At 35.1% G+C, this 19,903-nt stretch overlaps 1 protein-coding gene across 6 annotated transcripts in view; it reads left to right on the forward strand.

Annotated features, from left to right (window-relative positions):
• PAM (peptidylglycine alpha-amidating monooxygenase) overlaps window positions 1-19,903 on the forward strand; it is a 147,052-nt gene that overhangs the window by 40,322 nt on the left and 86,827 nt on the right. For all 6 annotated transcript variants that reach the window (XM_084305002.1, XM_084305001.1, XM_084305004.1 and 3 more), the window contains 2 exons: window positions 17,442-17,953; window positions 19,002-19,122. In XM_084305002.1, the coding sequence (XP_084161128.1) occupies window positions 17,862-17,953; window positions 19,002-19,122 (213 nt within the window). In that variant the 5' untranslated portion in view covers window positions 17,442-17,861. The remainder of the gene's footprint in view (window positions 1-17,441; window positions 17,954-19,001; window positions 19,123-19,903) is intronic.

The following is a 19,903-nucleotide window of genomic DNA, read 5'->3' on the forward strand; positions in this document are numbered from 1 at the left end:
TACAGATAGAACTTAAAAGACCTTCAGCTTTCCTGTTTGCAAGTTTAGATACCAAAACATGTCTGTGTTGTTTTGTTTGTTTGTTTGTTTTTTCCTTGTTGTTGTTTTAATTTGCTTTTATTTAATGTTTTTAAACAGGCAGTGTCAGCTTCATATTCTTAACATGGCTTTTACCTTCGTAACAGCAGGCTCCATCTACATAAACCTTACTAAAATCTTCCTTAGTCTTTTTAATAGTGACATGCAGTGGTTGCAGAATGCAGGGAAGGTTTAAGGAGAGCACTGTACAAAATAACAGTGTAGGTTATTCATTAGCAAGGTGAGAACACTCAGTTGCAATGTGTGGGAAAACTGAAAAATTCCCAGCAGGTTTCATCAGGTAACAGTTGGATAAAGAATGTAACAAGTTTCCTTATTGCTTACCTGGCTGACCCTTCCCACCCCCTGGTACCTCTCTGCATCTCCCCCTCTCCGTACATCTCTCTCTGTTGTAAATCTGTATCTATAGTTAAGGGTTAAATGATACGATATTTAAAAGTTAACTCTAAAATATGTCATAGAATTTTTGTGCATTTGAGCACCTGCAGGGAGATGCTGGTGGCTCAGGGACAGGTATGGCATAATTCAGAGTGTGAGAAGGTGTAATGCAGGAGGGAGTTACAAGGACCTTTACAAGGTAATAGCCATTTTTCCCTCATTCTCTTCAATGTTTTGACCAGCTATCCTCACTTTGTCAGTCTTATCTTAATAATAAATACTGTGATTATTTTTTATATGGTAATCTCATAAGAATCATACATAAGCATTTCTTAAACTTTTATTACACAAGTGCACAAAGAAGTCTACTGTGTAATTTTTTGATGAGATGCTAGCCAATTGCTTGGCATTTGAGTCACCTCTGCTTTCAAGTATTTTATGAAAAAACACCATTAATATGATTTATAAAGATCTGATAAAGTGCTGTGATTAATTCTCACATAAGTGGAAGATGTGAGGTCTTTGCTGATACAGAACACAGATTTACCTCTTGAAAGCTTTAGTTAGAAATGACGTTCATTCACTGCAGAGAAACAGCACTGTGTGATAATTCCTCATTGCTCACAAACAATGGGACTTTATATAATCCATTAAACAGCCATACAAGGAGGGTTGTAAAAATATTTTACCAAAGAAAATTGCAACTGCTCAGTGGACTGGCATGAGTAGTTGCTACAGTAATCCAGCTTTGAGTAGAGAAAATTGACATTGAGTTTTGAGGCCTAATTTTCAGAAGGATGTTTGTATCTAAAATCAATACTCCTTGTTTTTAGTTCACAATCAGTTTACAATGTCCTAGTCTCTGGGTACAAAGTGCAGTTTAGCCCATGGAGTTTCTTTCTCTCAGACGTGACGTTTCCCATGTTTCAGTTTCTAATGTCATTATACCTGTCTGTGAGACTCAAGGACCAGGTGCCTGCTAGCATCTCTTGTACGTCTGTATTTTGTAAAAAAGTGTAGGATTTGATTTGAACCACAGGAAAAAGATGTCCTGCTGGTGTGAAGGTTCAGCTGTATGAGTTCTGCTCCTGTTTCTAACGCTTAGGATGTCTGAAGATTTCGTCTGAAAAAAGCCACGTCAATTATGAAATTCCAGAATTACTGTCTATCTTTGTTATTTTGTCACCTAGCTTCCATCATTGGCTTGGAAGTTAGTCTTTGCCTTGTTACAATAGATTCTCCAGTACCTTGATTTCAAGCGTGAAGTGCCACAAGGTTGTTCAGGTAGAACCAACAGATTTATGATAAATTTGGAAATTATAAGGTTAGTTTCAAATGGTAAATGCAGGAAAGCTGTATACTCCAAGTTGAGTTTGGAGTAATGCACGTTCTCTGCTAAGCTGTATACCTCCATATGGGCGTTACGAATTTCAGAAATGGAAGGAATATGTAATGAATGAATATGAATATGTAATGCTAAAACCTTTCTACTCTATCCGTGACCACTGTTTATGCTGTCCAGTTTCTATGGGCTACCTGATGTGGTCAGATTTTTGAGAACACTTTATTGGGATTGCAAGCTAATTTTTACTTTACACCTATTTATTTTATTAGTCTGTGAAATAATCTGTGTTATATTAAGCTGTCAGCTAAAGTAACCCATTGGACAAAAATGCTTCCTCACTTAAGATAGTAATGGTGTTGAAAATGTTAGCTGTTCCCAACAAGTGATATAGGTACAGATTACCTTTCTGGTAGTGTGCTCAAGTCTGCTTTTCCTGTTGTGAGCTGAGCACTTTTTTTTTTGTTGTTATAAATTGTCATACTTCATACCAAGATACATAACAAGGTCTCATTTCTTTTCACTTTTTTTTTTTTAATCAATGGTTAAGGAGGACTTAAAACAGGACAATGAAATATTTCTGTAAACAATTTTTAATGCTGACCTAAAAACTTCAATCTTAGACTTGTAAGCAAAGTACCAAAATTTCAATCTGAATACTTTCAAGTACTGCACTTTTGAAGTCTTTTGGGTTTCAGTTTTGGGGATTCAGCTTGAATAATTTACTTCTGAAAGTACGTCTGAAAGTAGAAATAATGTTTATGCTAAAAATTGCTATAATGTTCTGCTTAGCATTTGAGAGGTAGATGTTTCTGGCTGTATACTAGCTCAATATGTAGTACTTTATAAATATATTTTTAAATGAGTATTGCGGAAAACCCTATACTGATTTTTATTTTTTCTTTTCCTGCATAAATGCATATTCGTGCCCCATGAGGACTTTAGGCAGGAAAACAAAATGACATTTTCATATTTTACATGTAAAACAAACAAACAAAAACAACAACAACAAAATGCTGCAAGATAAAATTGGGATTTTTGAACAGAATATTCAACATTGTTCTCTTTTGTTGTTGTTGTTGTTCTAGCTTTTCTACTGCTATTTTTATCCGGAATATGAGTGACTTGTATTTATTTCTTCTATCTCCAGCCCTCTAGCTTTCACACTCTGAAAGTAAAATCAGATTATTTAAAAAAAAAAAAAAAAAAGTAGATCGGTAAAAATGGGATAAATGTTTAAGTTTCTGCCTGGCTACTTTTATTCTATATTTGTTTACTGACAAAGGACACTAAGCTATACTCAAGTAGAAGTGTGGACTAATCAGGGGAAAGGTAAACTGGACAAATAAGAAAGTACCATAATTTTTTTTGTAGGCTGTTAAGTTATAGTATTGTTGAGTTTATCTTAGTTCTCTTTCATAATAAGAAATCTCCAAGTAGAATGAGAATAGAGAAGTCATAGGTTATTAAAATTACTGAAAGGTGTTTAAACTCTTGCTTTCTGTGACGTTTTATCTGTTGCCATTGGTTTATCAAGCTGTGCTACCAGTAACTGATCTTTTCCTGGTAACTTCTGGGGTCCTGAGTCCTTTCTGGTTCACTACCTCCTTTCACAGCTGCTGTTACTTAACAAGCATCAGAATGGTCTGCTGGCATAAATCAATTACATCATACTTAATAAAAGACGGTGTTTTGACATGATAAGTCACAGCTGCTTTAATTTCTGCTCTCCAAGAATCAAAATTATCACCTGACAAATGGAATAGGATAGGGGAGAGATTGAGTTGTGAAGAAAAAGGCAATCAGCGTAAAATACATACATGCAGTGATTCTCAGGTAATGTTTTTATATGAAAGTAGGTTAAACTTTGCATTTACCTACCAAATTGCAGCTTTTGCCAGTGTTGTATTGAATGAGAGGTGAGGGGAAATTCCTTGCTATACCAATATAAGGCCTGTAAGAGTGGCCATAAACAATGAGACTTTTACTGAGTCGAAAAACTAAGTCCTTTTTTTAAAGCTGAAGAAATTTCCTTACAGCTGGCCTTGAGTTCTTAGATTCTGTACAAGCAGAAGTGCTTCTTAATTAATTTGTTGAAATTAGTAAGGACAAGCTAAGTCTTCTGTCCTTTGTTTTCCTTTTTATTAGAGTGGATCATTCTTAAATCACAGCCATCCTGCTGGAATCAGAAAACACAAAGCTTGAGGATTTTGATATTAGCACTGTACATCTGTGTGTATCTACTAAACCTGAATTTCAATTATGTGAGAAATTAAGTTGCTCTTGAACGTTGTTGAGCAGAATTGCACAGTACAGCTTTGTATGTACTTTCTGGATTTGTTCTCCCCTGGACAGCAGTTCTCTACTTCCAGCAGTGTGCAGTTGTCTGCCCTTTACAGCAAGAGCTCGTCTGTTAACACTCATTCATTAGAAATATTATGATATATTGTGACATTAGATAGTCATGATTTTTTTTCACAGTTCAGAATTTAACTAAAAGAATGTGTGTGTATTCACAGATTTGTTATTAAAATGTTCTCTTTATTTCTCTAATAAGGAAGCTAATACATTTTTTCAGGTTCAGAGCATTTGCGTGCTGTATCAGACAGGGGAGGCCAGATCTTTAAAAAAGAGAGCATATCTTTAATTTTGGCACTCACAAGGACCTCTTGATACATGAAAGACTTTACTTCAGTAGTAGCCTCTTCCTCCTTCTTGTGTGTTCAGTGGTATCTGATTTCTGTTCATTTGATCAAGAACAGGTTTGCTTTTTAATTGCATGCTGCAAGTACACTAGCAATAATGAATTAGTTTTGTTTATCCTTAAGGTAACTTGTTGCCTATGAAATTAGTGAGCAGACTCTGGAAGAGAAAAAATTGGTATGACCCATGGCTGTTAGCATAGAGTATAATTAGAATATTGTTTTAAATGCCAGCCATGATTTTGAGAATAAATGTAAGCTAATGCTACTCACAATTCGGAATAACCAGTACGTCAGTAAGCTTTTAAAATTGCATGTACCGTTGATCTCAGGTATGTAATAAGTAATTGTTTGAATAGCTTATTAAGAGGAGAGGAAAGGTACATGAGTCTTCCCTGATGCCTATATATGCTTTCGTCTGAACAAATAACGGAAGAAAAAGAAATGTGAATTAAAAATGCCCATCCTCCTAAGTCAAATTGACTGCTGCATGAGCTAAGGCAGACAATAGAGTTACTGGAATATCTTGGACTAAAATGGGTTTTCTGCCTCTGCCAAAAACAAACAAACAAAAAGATTAAGAATAATTTGAACTGCCATTTAGCAGAATTATGGAAAAATCCTACATTTTGAAAACATCTTCTACATTAATACATTTTAAAACATGTTTTTTTAAAATCACAGAAAGGCTAAGCTATTTTTTCCAATCCTGCATAGATTTAATTTCATATCCTGTGCTCCTAGAAATATTTCCTTTTTAATTATTTATTTGGCAGTGATTCCGTTTATTTAGGTATCGAGTCTTAAATTAAAATGTAGTTTGAAGAAAACAAAACACCATATTATTTTTCCTGTATTGCCTTTCCTAGTCCTACTGGTGTACAGCTGAATAGCATTTCCCAACCAGGAGCACTGGACTCAATGAACAGGCTTGAGCGAAGTAAAAGTTCTATACATTCACACCCTGCAATCTCCTCCCCTTAGACCAGTAGTTGTGTAAGGCACGTGTTTGCAGGGAAATTTTAGACACTGAAAATGATTTGTTTCCTGCACCCCCCGCACCTTTCCCCAAAGCTTATATCTGTTTTGCCTTATTTTGCTTGACTGAGACACCAAACACAGAAAAAAAGTATCAGTCATAAACTTCATCACCATTTATACTCTTCTCTCAAGGCAAATTGCAGCTAATTTCCTTTTGCTTCTTACAACATTTCATACAAAGACAAAATACATGTTATTGAGAGTAGCTTTTGCTAATATTACCCATTAAGTTATCAAGTTGGCTGACAGTTGGAATATTGCCCAACGTTTGCACAGATGTAAAGGGGAGCTTTATTTTGATATGCATTTTTCCTTCCTCCTTTATTTTTTTTCAGGTAGCATACAGTATTGCCTTCTCTTACTTCTTCTCTTCTCATTAGGCAATACAGTATTGCCTAATGCCTTCTCTTTCCTACGTGGTACTGTTCATACTGATCCTGCTCACAGTTAAGGCAGCAAAATTTTTAGTGTAAGCTCTATGTATATATGCCAAGATTTGTACAATCTTTTTGCATTTTACTAATTCTAAGCTTAAAATCTTTGGATCAACCTGTATGTTTTCCATGTAACTGATAGCTACTGTTTTCCGGTATTGAATAATTTTCATGAGACTTTTGTTCTATAGTAAATGCATTTCCCCATTATGGTGGCAGGTTTGTTGTATTATGGATGCCTTTTGAAAGCACTATTATTGCAATTTCGAGTGCATGGTTTCAGACATCATTCTTAACAACAGATACCTATTACACAAACTTATTTTTCTGTGGAAGGCTTGACCTTTTCTGAGCACGAATTCGTTCTGTTAAATTTGATTAGGCTTTAACAGGAGATAATTATTTCATCTGACTTGCTCTTTGCTTGAAAAGAGTAGATACTGATTCTTCCAGCGTAACTGAGCCTAGTATGTTCTCAGTGTTTGTTTCTCACATTGGTTTTGGTTTCTGCTTTTTTTCTTTACTCTTCCTTTCTCCTTCTGCTCTGTTTTTCTTCTGTCTTCTCATGTGATCTTCTTTTGCTTTTCTGTATGTAGTGGTGACTTCTACAAAAGAAACTTGGGCTACTTGATTATCCATTTATATTCTATACAACTCCCATCTATGTAGACAGAAAAGCCTGCTGCTTGTGTAATCACAGGCAATTCGTCTTTTTACTTTTCTTTTTGCTCTTTAAAAATTCCACTTAATATTGTGTTCAGTTGAAATACTGGTCTATTTTATTGTGTTCAATAAAACAACCTTGCTAATTAGTTCTATTAGATTTTTTTGATACTGAAAATCTGAAGTTACTTCCCATTACCAGATTTCCAACCATTGTTGATGACTGCAGAATCATTTTCACTTCCATTGATGCTAGTTGTAAATAAATATATATACACACACACACACACATTAGGAAAAAGTTTGTGCCATAAAATAGGAACTGTAAGAGTTTTTGTTTGCATCTTATCTTGTTCAGTTAACTAATGATAAATTGAATTAGATACAATGACTTTCACTCTTTTCGTTATCACTTCTTTCATTAAGAGGTGTTACTATTTGAGCTTTTTGGAACAAGGAACGACTACCAGATTAATTAATGAATATAACTTAAAGAAGTTTGTGTGAGTGTATTGCAAATCTAAAGTAGCTTGTGATTTTAATGAAGCAAAAATGCTACAAATTGCAGTTTGACTATGTCACTTTGACACTTTCCAGGTTCTAATCTGCAGTAGGACACAGTCAAGAGTGTCCTGCTACAACACAAGAAAAAAAAAATGTTTGGTTGGGTTGGGGGTAGAATACCATCAGCCTTCTGTCCTTGGTGTCTCTCAAATGAAATACTCTGCTAGGAGATGCTCCCAGGGCCTGCTGCCTGCTTGTACAGCCACCCCACAAGTGTTTGGAACGAGGCCCTTTGAAAAACACCAAATAGCTATGCTGAAAAAATTCTGCACGTTGTGACTGAAAAAAAATGTTGCTTTTGTTCCTGTACAAGTGCATATATATATATATATATATATATGTATAAGGAACTCAGTGAGCATGTTTTGAAGTCCTTTTTAGTGAAGGAACATGCGATTAATTTAATTCATCCATCTGTAAAGCATAATTCAACTTAAATATTCCTCATGATCTCTCATTTGCTTTATCCTTGGAGGCTAATCCAAATTCTGTTAAACATCCTGCCTTTAGTAAATTTCTCTTCTTTTTTTTTCCACAGCAAAGGGAAAACAAAGGACACTTCAGTGAACCTTTATCGTTATTGCGTTTGCTACTGATAGTGATCTAAATATTAAAATGAAACAGGAAGCTTCTCAGATGTTTCCCTTTTTAAGCAAGTAATTAGTACCATCCAACTCGTTCATTTTTTCAGAGTATGAAATTAGTATTTAGCGAAGGTGTCATCTTTCAGTTAAAAGCATTGATCTTCCTTGACAAGAGAACTTTTCTTATTTTGATGGTTGGTCAAAGCAGAAGGATTACAACGTGGTTTATTTTGAAATAAAATGCATTTCAAATGCCATGGAAATGCAGAATGGCCATTTTAAATGTAATCTCTTTGGTCTTCAAGCTTCTGAGAAGGCATGACTCCCACAAGAAGGGAAAGACTTCTTGCATCTCATATTAGAGTGTTTCAAGCAGTTTCACCAGCAGATATTTGAGAATTATGTAAGATTTTAGTATCAATTTATTAAGGACTATTGACTTAGAAACTGGATAATTGCTAATTAGTTCTATAAGATAAGGAAAAAGTAAAAAAGAAGCCTTTCATTATCAGAATTTCTGAAAAGATGTGCAATAAAGATGTGCAATTTGCCTGATGTTTTACTATCGTGTTTTCTGTCTGTGGATGTGGAAGAATGAAAAATCAGGTTATAAAAATGAACTCCTGCTTGAAATCTTCTCACACGTTAGTAATGCTAGAATATTTATACATTAATGTGAGCAGGAAATGATTTTTTTTTTTTGCTTATCTCTGTAGCAAAAGTACAATCTTGCATTCTTAAACAAGTTTATACCCAATAGTTCACGGTGTGATGATGGAGAAAATGAATAAATTCCAAGAAAGTTAGTTTTATTTTGGCCTGAAACATACCAATGCATATCTGTAGGATACATAATGTTATGTTTCCTTCTTTTCAGAAATTAGTCTCACATCTGAGTGATATCATAATTAACTTTTTCCATCATTTTGAGAAGTAGCATTTGTAATTTGTATCTTTTCTTGGTTTTTCTATAGCAAGTTTCTAACATAGGTTAAATCTTGTTTGGAGAAAAGGACGTGGTAACAATGCATATGTCCCAAACTTTGGGCAAGGGGAAAATATGGTTGGTGAGACAGATCTACTTGTTGGCAGCTAAGCAAGGGCTGCTCTGTAAGATCTCTGTGAAACGGCGGGTAAATATTTTTTGCTTTCTCTTTAATATGCATTTTCTATTAATTTTCACTCTTTATGAAATTGACTATTTTAGAAGTTGTTCTGACAAAATCAGAGATGTCTGGACTTTGAAGTCTGCCCCTTTCAGTTGTCCTCTAGGAGCTTGTGACAGCAGCTGTGGGCAGACCTCAGAGCCTCTGGTGGCAGCCATTCTGACAGTTTGCATCCCAAAACAATTGGTACAGAATTGTAATTTCAGTGTCCAGCTTGCTCAGCTTTCACAATCTCTCAGCATTCTCCTCTTGAGAGTTACTGGCTGTCATCAAACACCTTAGTGGCATTTGTCTCATTACAAAATTCCTTATTTTCTTATCTTCTACTATGTAAAAAACACTTATGATAAATCATTTTTTATAAATAAGAAATTAAACTTTTTTTTGACACTTTCAGTATGTGTGTTTTTGACTTTGTCACTGTGACTCCTTTTCCAAAAAGCTTCTGTTCCGTCTTAGTTATGCACGCAGATGCTGTCCATCCATGTCAAAGATGAAACAGGAATGTAGTTTAAACATCTGTGCTTGCGAACATCATTTAACTATTGATTTAAATGTGCTGCATGAATCTTAAAGTAATGAGGGAAGAAATGTTAGACAGTAAATTAAATTTTCGCTTCTCTTGGTTTGTCTGTTTTTCCTCATGGATGCTTCTGCAAGCATCTCTTGATGCTTGCAGGAGAGTTCTGAGCCTGTTTCTAATGTCATCATATTTTGTAAATTAGCAGACAATAATAAACCTAACCCTCCTGGAATTAATGTCCATATTCTTTCTTTGCATAAGTATATCTGATGAGGGGTCTGGAGAACAATTCTTATGAGGAGCGGCTGAGGGAGCTGGGTTTGTTCAGCCTGGAGAAAAGGAGGCTCAGGGGCAACCTTGTCGCTCTTTATAAGTACATTAAAGGAGGCTGTAGCGAGTTGGGGGTTGGTCTGTTCTCCCATGTGCCTGGTGACAGGATGAGGGGGAATGGGCTTAAGTTGTGCCAGGCGAGGTTTAGGTTGGATATTAGGAAGAACCTCTTTACTGATGTTATAAATTGTCCCCTTAATTAATTTTCAGAGAGCATTGTATTAATAATAGAAAGGAATTTATTGAGTAAGCAACAGCAAGCAAAACAGCGCTGGGCGGCTGGGGAGTCTCGGCTCCTTCAACGGCGCGCACCTCACCCCCGCCAGGGTCCCTTTTTATATCTTGGTAATTCCGGGATTACGCAGCACATCCTGGTATATTCTGCGACTGCGCGCACTGTTGCTAGGGGGTCATCTCTGTCCCTCTGGTGGTCATGAAGATAAAGGCTGTAGTCTTCCTCAGCGTTGTGGTTCAACTTCTTTTTTTATTTGGTCATGTTGGCCCAGCATGAGACAGGAATGCAGGATGTTGATACACTAGTTTAGCAACTTATCAGGAGATGGTTACATGAACTTTGCAGCAGTGTCTTTGAACAAAAGAGGCAACTGAGATGCAGAAGGAGAGAAGGGGAGGGGGTTCTCATTTGTTACATTAAGCAAAAGAATTTTCATAGTGTCTAGCCAAGTATTATACATCTCCTTACTTCAGCAGGAAGCTTTTGCGACTCCTGCTCCTCAAACGGAACTCCTTGTTTTATAATACAAAAGACAATGAACAAACATTTATTGTGTATTACAACTGAGAGGGTTGTTAGGCATTGGAATGGGCTGCCCAGGGAAGTGGTGGAGTCACCATCCCTGGAGGTCTTTAAAAGACGTTTAGATGTTGAACTTAGTGATATGGTTTAGTGGCAGACTTGTTAGTGTTAGGTTAGAGGTTGGACTCGATGATCTTGAGGTCTTTTCCAACCTAGACAATTCTGTGATTCTGTGATCTCTTATTGTTTTTTATACCTCCTTTTATTTTTAATTTCTGTAACCTCTTTTGCTGCACATGTAGCCTACTAAGTATAATTTAAACATTTCCTTTATTGTTCACTAAGAAGGGTGTACTTACGGCTTGGATGATAAGGTTTATGATATTTGAGATTCTCGCTCTTTACAGTGGTTAAGAACCTACAAATTGTATTGTCAACCTGTTGATCTCCAAAAATGAAAGGCAGAGTGTAAATGACAGTTTCTAATCCCCTATCCCTTTGCTGTAGAAAGCTTCAATTAATCTCAAAAGAAAGCTGTCCAGTAGGTAAAACTCTCAATACCTACTGAAATTGCAAGGATTTTTCTTGGTATAGATAGGTTGTTTTCATATATGTATATATGGAACTCGTTTCTCAATAGGATACCAACAAAAATGCTAACAGATCAGCAAAATCCCTCAAAATGAATTTAAGTATTCAGGCAGTCTCTCTCTCTCTTTTTTTTTTTTTTCTTTTGCACTTCTTTGTGTGAATTTAATACTTACAGTTAAAAAGACGGAAAAAAACTTCTTTTCCACATTCAATATATTCTGAAAGCATGCAGAGTAAATCCATTTAGAAAGCATCCAATTAAACTGCTGTAATATATAGAAGAAAAATCAAGTCACAGTTCTTCATTCAAAGTATAAATGCTGTATTTCTTTCCATAGAACAAACAGTAGATTGCTTGTCATCACAAACATTTATTTTAAAAATGCACACCATACTTATGCTCAGCTGATCAAACCATAGAAAAAGTTGTTCATAAAAACAATAGTAGGGTTTTTGTTTGTTTTTTCTTGGATATCCATATCTGCAAAAGTTTTTGGTAGCAGAAGGTAAAATTTTGCAAAATCTAAATTAACCAAGAGGCCAACTATATGAGACAACTCATGAAGATAAATGATTTTAAAATGAGTATTATATTACTCCTAATCCGGTTTGGACTGCTGCTGAAATGGGATACTTTCCAGCTGTGTTCTCGCACCATTTCTTTACTGACAGACAGATGTAGAGCAGTGCAGACTGGCACGTTGGCTGATCGGTTGGATGGAAAAGTAGCACTCTGCTGGGGTGGGATGAGGAGGGCATCAGCTTGATGAACAACTCCAGAGCAAGAAGAGGAAGCAAAGCTAAGACAGCCTACAAGTACAATAGTGTTTAGGATGGAAGTTCATCTTAATTTTTTTGGAGGAACAGACCAATGAAGTCTAGTTTGCTGCAGCAGCAGCTTCTACTATAGGAAGCTCCTTAGGTTTTTTGAATTATTTATAATCATGCTCTAAATATTTTCCTGTAAAACTATTTAAAGGTGAGTTGTTTCAATGAAAGTGAAATTTCTGCACAAAAACAACATCTCAAAACATTAAAAAAAAAAAAAAAAGTGTTTTGTTTTTTTTTAAGCTGGTGTGTTACTTATTCTAAAAGTTTAGTAAAATATGACATAGAAGTCAATATTTTTTTTTGGTTTTTTATGTATTTTTCTTTAAATCTCTAAATGCAGGGCTACATTTATCTGACCTTAGTAACATTAAAAGATATGTGTTTCCTGTAATTTTCTGTAATCATGAATTCATTGTTTTCCAAAGAATTATATAAACTGTAAAACCAGCTTATCTGGGGAAGACTTTTCTGTGCTTCTGGCCATCATCTTACTGATTCATTCCCCTGTAAAGACATTGGGGTTGTAAAAGTGACCAAGAGACCTCAGTTTGGAAGAGAAAGTTTTCACCTTTACCTGCCAAAATCCACAGAGAAAATCCTTGGTACCATCTATTCCTGGTGCCTTTATCTTTGTATCAAAGAGAATGCTAGAACTTTAATCCCTAAAACTCATAGGGAAGACCCTTCACCTGCCATGTATTTCTCTCAAATCTTACTGCAGAGGTCACTGAGACAGATGAATCTACCACATTTATTGGACATACTCAACTTGGTGTCCACAAGTGTGACCCCTGGGACCTGTACTGCAGCTGGAAATGAGCGTAAAGCAACTTTTCAGGACTTTGCATGTCCCCTTGCTGAATCCTGAGGTTTGTCAGTCCATTTCACAGCCTGTCCAGGCCCCTCAGGGCACCACAGCCCTCAGGTACTTTTGGGTCATCTGCATACATGTGCATGTTCCTGACAACAGCTCTCCCATCTCCTCTGTATCTGACTGTTTTCCTGGGTGTTTTAGGTTCTGTTGAGAAGGGTTAATTCGATGGTCTTGTGCCAAACACTTTTTGTATGCATCTCTGACCAAAGTGTTGTGAGTGGCGGCAGTCAGTGCAGTAATGAATGTGACCAAAGCTGATCCCACAACATGCTGATGTTGCAGTGTAATAGCAAAGAAAGAAAGAAGGAAATAACAAAGAAAGAAATGAAATGCCTCAGTATGTTGAACTGGCACTCTTGTTTGTATACCTGAGGTACAGCAGCATGCCTGTATATCCAACTATCAGATACCTTCTCAGTGTTCTCTGTAATTATTTCATGAAGAGCTAGGATGTCGCCTTGACAAAAGTAGGCAATATATGAATGTCTCAGTGTCACACTCTTGAGTTTTGGAGAATCAAAATTGTCTACTGTCAGAGTTATCCCAGCTCTAAAACAACACATGCTAAAAGTTCCAAAATTTAATAAATAAATAAAATCCTCTTTTATGAGGATGTCAGTAAATGGATACTCCTCATCAAATAGTCTGCATTTTCAGACAGGCATTCAAAAATTACTTCGTAAACATTAATTTTAACCTCATTTTTGACAACAGAGGTTGCAAAATATACTTGTTTGTGATCTAATTGTGATCTAAAGATGGCAAAGCTGAGTTGTTTAAGCTTGACACTTAGTCAAAGATAAAACACTGACTCCGTGCTATAGCTGAAGACAGAAATCATGTTGTCCATTCTCAGTTCCATGATCTCAGTAAATGAGAAACACGAAACAAGATTCATCTGTGAGAAATTAATGCCCTTGATGAACATTTGGATCAAGACTTTTTAGTGTTGAACATTTTTTTTTATTTTTTTTCCTTTGGAGGTAGTGGCGGTTGAAGATGAGACTTTTGCTTGTGGCATGCTCACTTTCTACTTTGTGTAAAATGTTCTAATTATGAAACTGCAAACAAAAAATTATTACAGCATGCTTTGTGAAACTGATTAATGCAAAGCTTTTTCTATCAGTAGTTCCTTTTGGAAATCGGTCATTTAATTAGTACTCTTTTAGAAATTTCACTGTTTAGTTTTTATGCAATCACACTGAAAAATTACTACTTTTATTTTTTCATGCTATTTTCAGTTGTATTTTTAATTGCATCTTCTTGACCCCTTCTTTTTCTGATTTTTCTCAGCTTGTTCAGTAAGATGTCTTGCTGCTAGTTGCTGTTGTCTACCTTGTTTTTTCTACATTCCTTTTTTTTTTTTTAATATATATATCTGTCCTCTATAGTATCTGATGGGGGTGTCAGGGTTAGAATATCATGCTTATGTTGCTCAAGCTAATTTTCATCTACCTTTCTCTCCTTTTACTACAGTCTTTGTAATTAATTACATCTTTTTTACTTCACTTTTTTCCTGTTCCTTTGGGTTCTCTTACTCCAAATTGAAAGCAGAACTGTGGCATCAGGATGTCCACGTAATGAACCTAAGTAACCATGTAATCTTATTATTGAATCTCTCATCCTCAGTTTTTCCCTTGTTGTTTGGCATTCTTGCTTATTGCATCATATCTAAAATTAGATTGAGATCTCTTCAGGTTAGTTTCCTTTTTTTTTTTTTTTTTCTTCATCATGTCCCTAGATGTTAAATAAAGTTGTGCAAGAGCCTAATGTTAAGTACCAGATGCATTAAATTTTTAACCATGTCCATATCCATATAGCTGATGAAACTGTAGGTGGTAACAAAGCTTGTAGAATAAGTTGGCCCATTTTTTTAACAAGAATATACAGATATTAAGTATATATATATTCATCTCACTAGAGATTTCTTTGCTTTGTTAGATAATTCCAGAGTATTATTCCTTTTTTTTTTTTTTTTTTTGTCAGTGATCAGTGTTGTAAAAGCTACACATGAGTCATCAGGCAGTTCACTGCAATATTAAGACGTATTCTAGTCATTTTCACTATTACCGTGTTTAACTCTATGGGGAGAATTGAAAGCTGCTGTAAAGAAACTCATATTTGGGATGAGGGAGGACTATAATTGATGAGGTTTCACAATAGCTTCCTTTTATTAATTCATGTAGCAGGTAGATGTTTATAACAGACTTGGTATAAATAATATCAGAGTTATTAAAGCTGAAGAAATAGTTGTTTTTTTTTTTTTTATTTCTAGTCACTAGAAAGTATCTTTTCACGTTCCAGAAAATTAAGTTAGAACATTGTAACTGTATGTTAAAGTCCAGTGTATTCCTTCTGCCTATTTTCTTCACAGATCTTGCTTATCAAGTGACAAGCAAGTTTTTAGAATGAAGACATAGTTTCTTGAGTAATATGATTAAAAAACAAAACAAACAAAACAAACAAAAAAAACACAAGCACTATCTACTCTGTTAGTCTTTAGCAAATGTGTTAAGTAGACTTTTAAACCTTCAGGTTTATTCAGTCATTCAACTTTTCAAATTTTATAATGAAACAGTAAGTTAAATAACTGAAAAGTTAACTGAAAGGTAGGTATATCTAGGTAAATATTAATAATTTTTTAACAATTTTGTGCTCACAAGTAATACAGAAAAAAAAACTAATATTGAATATATTGATGAAAATCTACACAAAAAGAACTGACACATGGGAGCAAAACAATCAAAGAATGTTTGTTTGTAGTACGTCAATATTCATTTTTTAACTTACTAGAAAAAATGTATCAAGTTGAATCAGTATTCTGCAAAGTGCCCCCAGTTCTGTTTTGGATTTGAATCTCACAGTTAGGTGTGTCAGTGTAATGTAATTTTCAGTTTTGATAAGAAATAATTTTGTATGTGTGCATGTCTATGAAAAGGTCGTAAGTATGTGTTTTTTTTCTGTCTGTGATGACCAGTTTTCCTTTCTTGCATATGTACTGAAGCTATGCTAGAACTTCAAATAACTTGCGAAGATGCTACTCAGTTACTGTTGTATAATTAGGCCCTCAAGAGTAAAAGTAATCCTCCATCTTTATAGTTGTCTACTTTTTGTGAAGTGTATCTCACTCTTTTTTTAAAATAATGTTCAGTTTTCATCATAGTGCAATCCTTGACATGTTCTGCAGTTTTCCATAGTTCACTAGTCAAGATAAAGATCACAGAAAGGAAGACATGAGAATTTACATAAACAAAAAGAATTAGTCTCGTTTCAACGCTTGCATGAATTTTAGACAGATTTGGCATGTTTTTGGCAAGCTGAAATCTAAGTCTATTTCTCGTTGTGATGGAATCTTTTGTGTCATCCTTCAGTGAAGAATAGATTCTTTAATAATAAAGAATAGAATCTTTAATAATGTTTAATTTAAAAAAGTTTTTAAATTGTTATCTCTTAAAAATTGTTCAGTGCAAAAGCAGCGTATCTGCTAAACATCAGGCAAGTTGCCAGCATGGATTTTAGTCTATCCATAAGCACTTTTTGAAACCTTTTCAGTGAGTATGCCTTGAAATGGAAGTGATTTTTCTTGAAATGGGAATTCATTTCGGAACAGTTTTTTGCTTCTTCATCCTTATAGCAATATTTTGTCCATGTTTTTCAGGGGCTGGAAGGTAGTTTTCTTCTTATTTACATTGGTTTTGTATTTAATATTAATTTTTAAAGAATTACTAAATAATACATTTTAAAGATCGGTTTTATTAGTGACTTGAAATTTTTCTTCTGCTGGAGTAGTAATGCTCAAAAAGAACCCCCAACCATTTGTATATATTTTCAGTAACACACACTATTACTTTCTAACATACTTATAAAAACCTTTTAAATTTTTGAAATTGAGTGTGTAATCAGCTAAAGTAGGGAGATAAAGGCAGTTAAAGTTGAAGTTAATTAAAGCAATGAGGAGAGTAATGGCTGAAGCTGAAATAACCATAAGAGAAAAATATAGAAATAAGTATTCAAGTAACATAAAGCACTCTGATCTCAGTAGTTCTTGTTTTAGTATTTCTGAAAATGATTTGTTAGTATCAATTATCTGAAATGGATAACAATAATAACTACAGTACACAAGGAGCAGATACATTAATGACATAATGGTATATTACAGGTTGTATTAAAAATAAAACATTATCCCAGCCTGCTATAAATGCAGAATCATTTAGTGATAGTTGATAACATTTGCAGACCTTGGTTCTTGCTGTATCAGTGTTTGGCTTTTTTAACTGCTTATAGAATATACACGAAATGCTCCAAATTTTGCCTTTTACCTGTTAATGTTTTGTTGGGGATTTTTCCGAAGATGTAAAATGTGTTCCAGAGTGAGTTCTGCGTATCAGTTCTGGATTCTGTGTGGAGGAGGGGGGAGGAATCGATAGACGTGGAGCATTCTTCACTGGGTTGGGCTGTCTGGTGAAAGTACTTCCCAATGTGTCAAAAATCCTCAATGGGGATTTGCTAAGAACTAATGCTGTCATCTGTTAGTCATCCTTTATCTGCTTCTATTTTTACAGGTTCTGAAAGATGACTGACGCTGGTCTCTGTGATGCCACTGGGAGTCTCTGGCACCGTGGACTGATAAAGAACATGCAGATTTAACTGCACAACCTGGGGAGAAAGAACAGGAGTGCTACTTCGTTTCAGCTCCTTAAGTGAACGAAGGCACGGTGTCATCGATCTCCAAGGGAAGATCCTTCAACAGATTTTTACAGCTAATAATAAAGACAACATAGCGTCATCCAGTTTCCTGATTTACAGTTCATCACCTTCCAAGACAGATGGTCTGTCAGAAGCTGGAGGATGCCTGCAGAGCACGTAATAATGAAGTAGTGAATTGATGCTGCTGCTGCTGTCTAATTGTCAGGATCACAGCTGATCGAGCTGCACTGCCCTTTTTCTGCTCCCTTAATCGGGCCAGGAACAGCAGGGTGGACATGGCTGGCCTCGTTAACAACCTGCTAATACTGTTTCTTGTTTTTCAAAACAACTGCTTGGGTTTCAGAAGCCCACTTTCTGTTTTCAAGAGGTGGGTTATGCAAGAAGACGTGTTGAATGCATGCTTCTTAGGGCTGCGATCACTTATTATATAATGAAAGTATGAAAAAGCATGTCCTAGGCAAAAATGTATATGCTATTTGTTTGGTTTTGATCATCTGTTCTGAGTTTTATTTGCAAAAATTTAAATGGCACTCTCGTCATTAATGACAGAAACTGTTTTTTTCCACAGGTAGTTCTAAAATGGGAGTTTAGGATGCTTATCATCAGGATGCTAAAAACAATATTGTTAATGATAATTATAACTAATTATAATTAATTAGTAACATTTTACGTAATGCTACGGGTATATTTCAGACTTTACATGGTGAGTAAATACGTTTTACCTACCCTAGATAGCTAGCACTCTAAAATGATGTTTTTTATCAAAAAAGTGTTAACAAATTTACTTTGGGAAATCTGGGAAACTTTAAAGGAGGAGGTTGAATGTAAAATTGCATAGGCAAACTTGAATGTAGGGTGCACAAGAGAAATAGCCTTTTTTCTCTCCTGGAAGTATTTTACTATATTGTTTTTTTAATTTGTTTATATGTTGCAGTCAATATAGATATTGATATTCATGTGAATTGGCAAAACCTGCTGTTTTGCTTTTCTGCTTGTAATGGGGATTGCTATATATGTAATGCTGTTAGAGTTAAAAAATTTCCCCTTTACACATTATTTAAATTTAATTTGTATTGAATTATGCAACAGATACATAGTCTTAAAACAAAAACAACCAAAAATACTTCTGTCTTGAGTGACTAATGCTACTTAACCTATTCTAGTGAAATAATTCTGTCTGTACATCCATCTACCTCAGACAGTTACCTAGATGAAATGACAGATTACATTTTCAGCTAATGTTTTCCAGACTAGTCCATCTGATGGTTCATTAAAATGTTTTCCAGAGCACATGAAGAAGTGAAACTGCCAGTTTTACTCCCATGTTGTCAAACTTCTTTTCTAGTTCTTAAGGCCTATTCTTCCAGAAAGGTAGAGTAAAAATCAGTATTTTTGAAATGTGTCCTCCTTTTTAGGTATAAAGATGCTACTAGATCTCTTTCCAGTGAATGCCTTGGAAGTGACAGGCCAGTGATTTCACTTGGACTGTCAGATTTTGCATTGGACATTCGCATGCCTGGAGTGACGCCTAAGCAGGTGAGAAAAATGATTTTTTTTTCTTTTTGCCACCTACTGTTTTCCCTTGTAGGCCAGAAAAATGCATCCTTGCCTAAAATATCACTAATATAAACTGAACAAAGAAAACAGTAACTCTAGTAGATTAGTGTATGTCCAGAGGAAAGTAGGAATCTGAAAAGTAATTTCAAATGATTGAAAAATTTTCATCTGACTAGTGTTGTTTGTAATACGTTGGTTTCATAAGCTGAATTGCTGAAGCTTGTTAAAAGAATGAGTTTTATTAAAGTGAAACATATGCAGCTGTGCTATTGAGACAAAAATTTAGAATTTGAGCTTAAACCAAATCTCAGATAGGGCCTCAGTGGATTTAGTTCCATGAAATTGAACATTGCTGCAACTTTGACAAACTGAGAGAAAAAACAGAAAGCATTTCACAAGCTTAATAATAGTATTTTAAGCCTTAAAATATTCCAGAACAGCTACTGTAAATCAGTTATATTTCCATACTCTTTCGAGCTTGAAGTTGCTTATCTATTGAGCCAAGTCAGTTAAAGAAACTAGTTAGGAGTTCTAACATCAACATTTTTAAGATTCACTTAAAAGTCTGTGTTTCTACTATCGTGTAGTTTCATTAAGGAAGATAAACAGTGCGTGGCTTCTTGTTTTTTTAATTTTCAGTGAGGCAATGCAGGGAACTATATATTTCATTAAAAGACCACGTCCCTTTTAAAGGGCTGCAGATGCTTGGAAAGAGCAGGATGTTGTGCTGCAGTAGCTGATGACTCATTGTTGCAGATAG

The sequence above is a fragment of the Netta rufina genome, assembly GCF_964035555.1.
Source record: "Netta rufina genome assembly, chromosome: Z".
NCBI classification, from domain to species: Eukaryota; Metazoa; Chordata; class Aves; order Anseriformes; family Anatidae; genus Netta; species Netta rufina.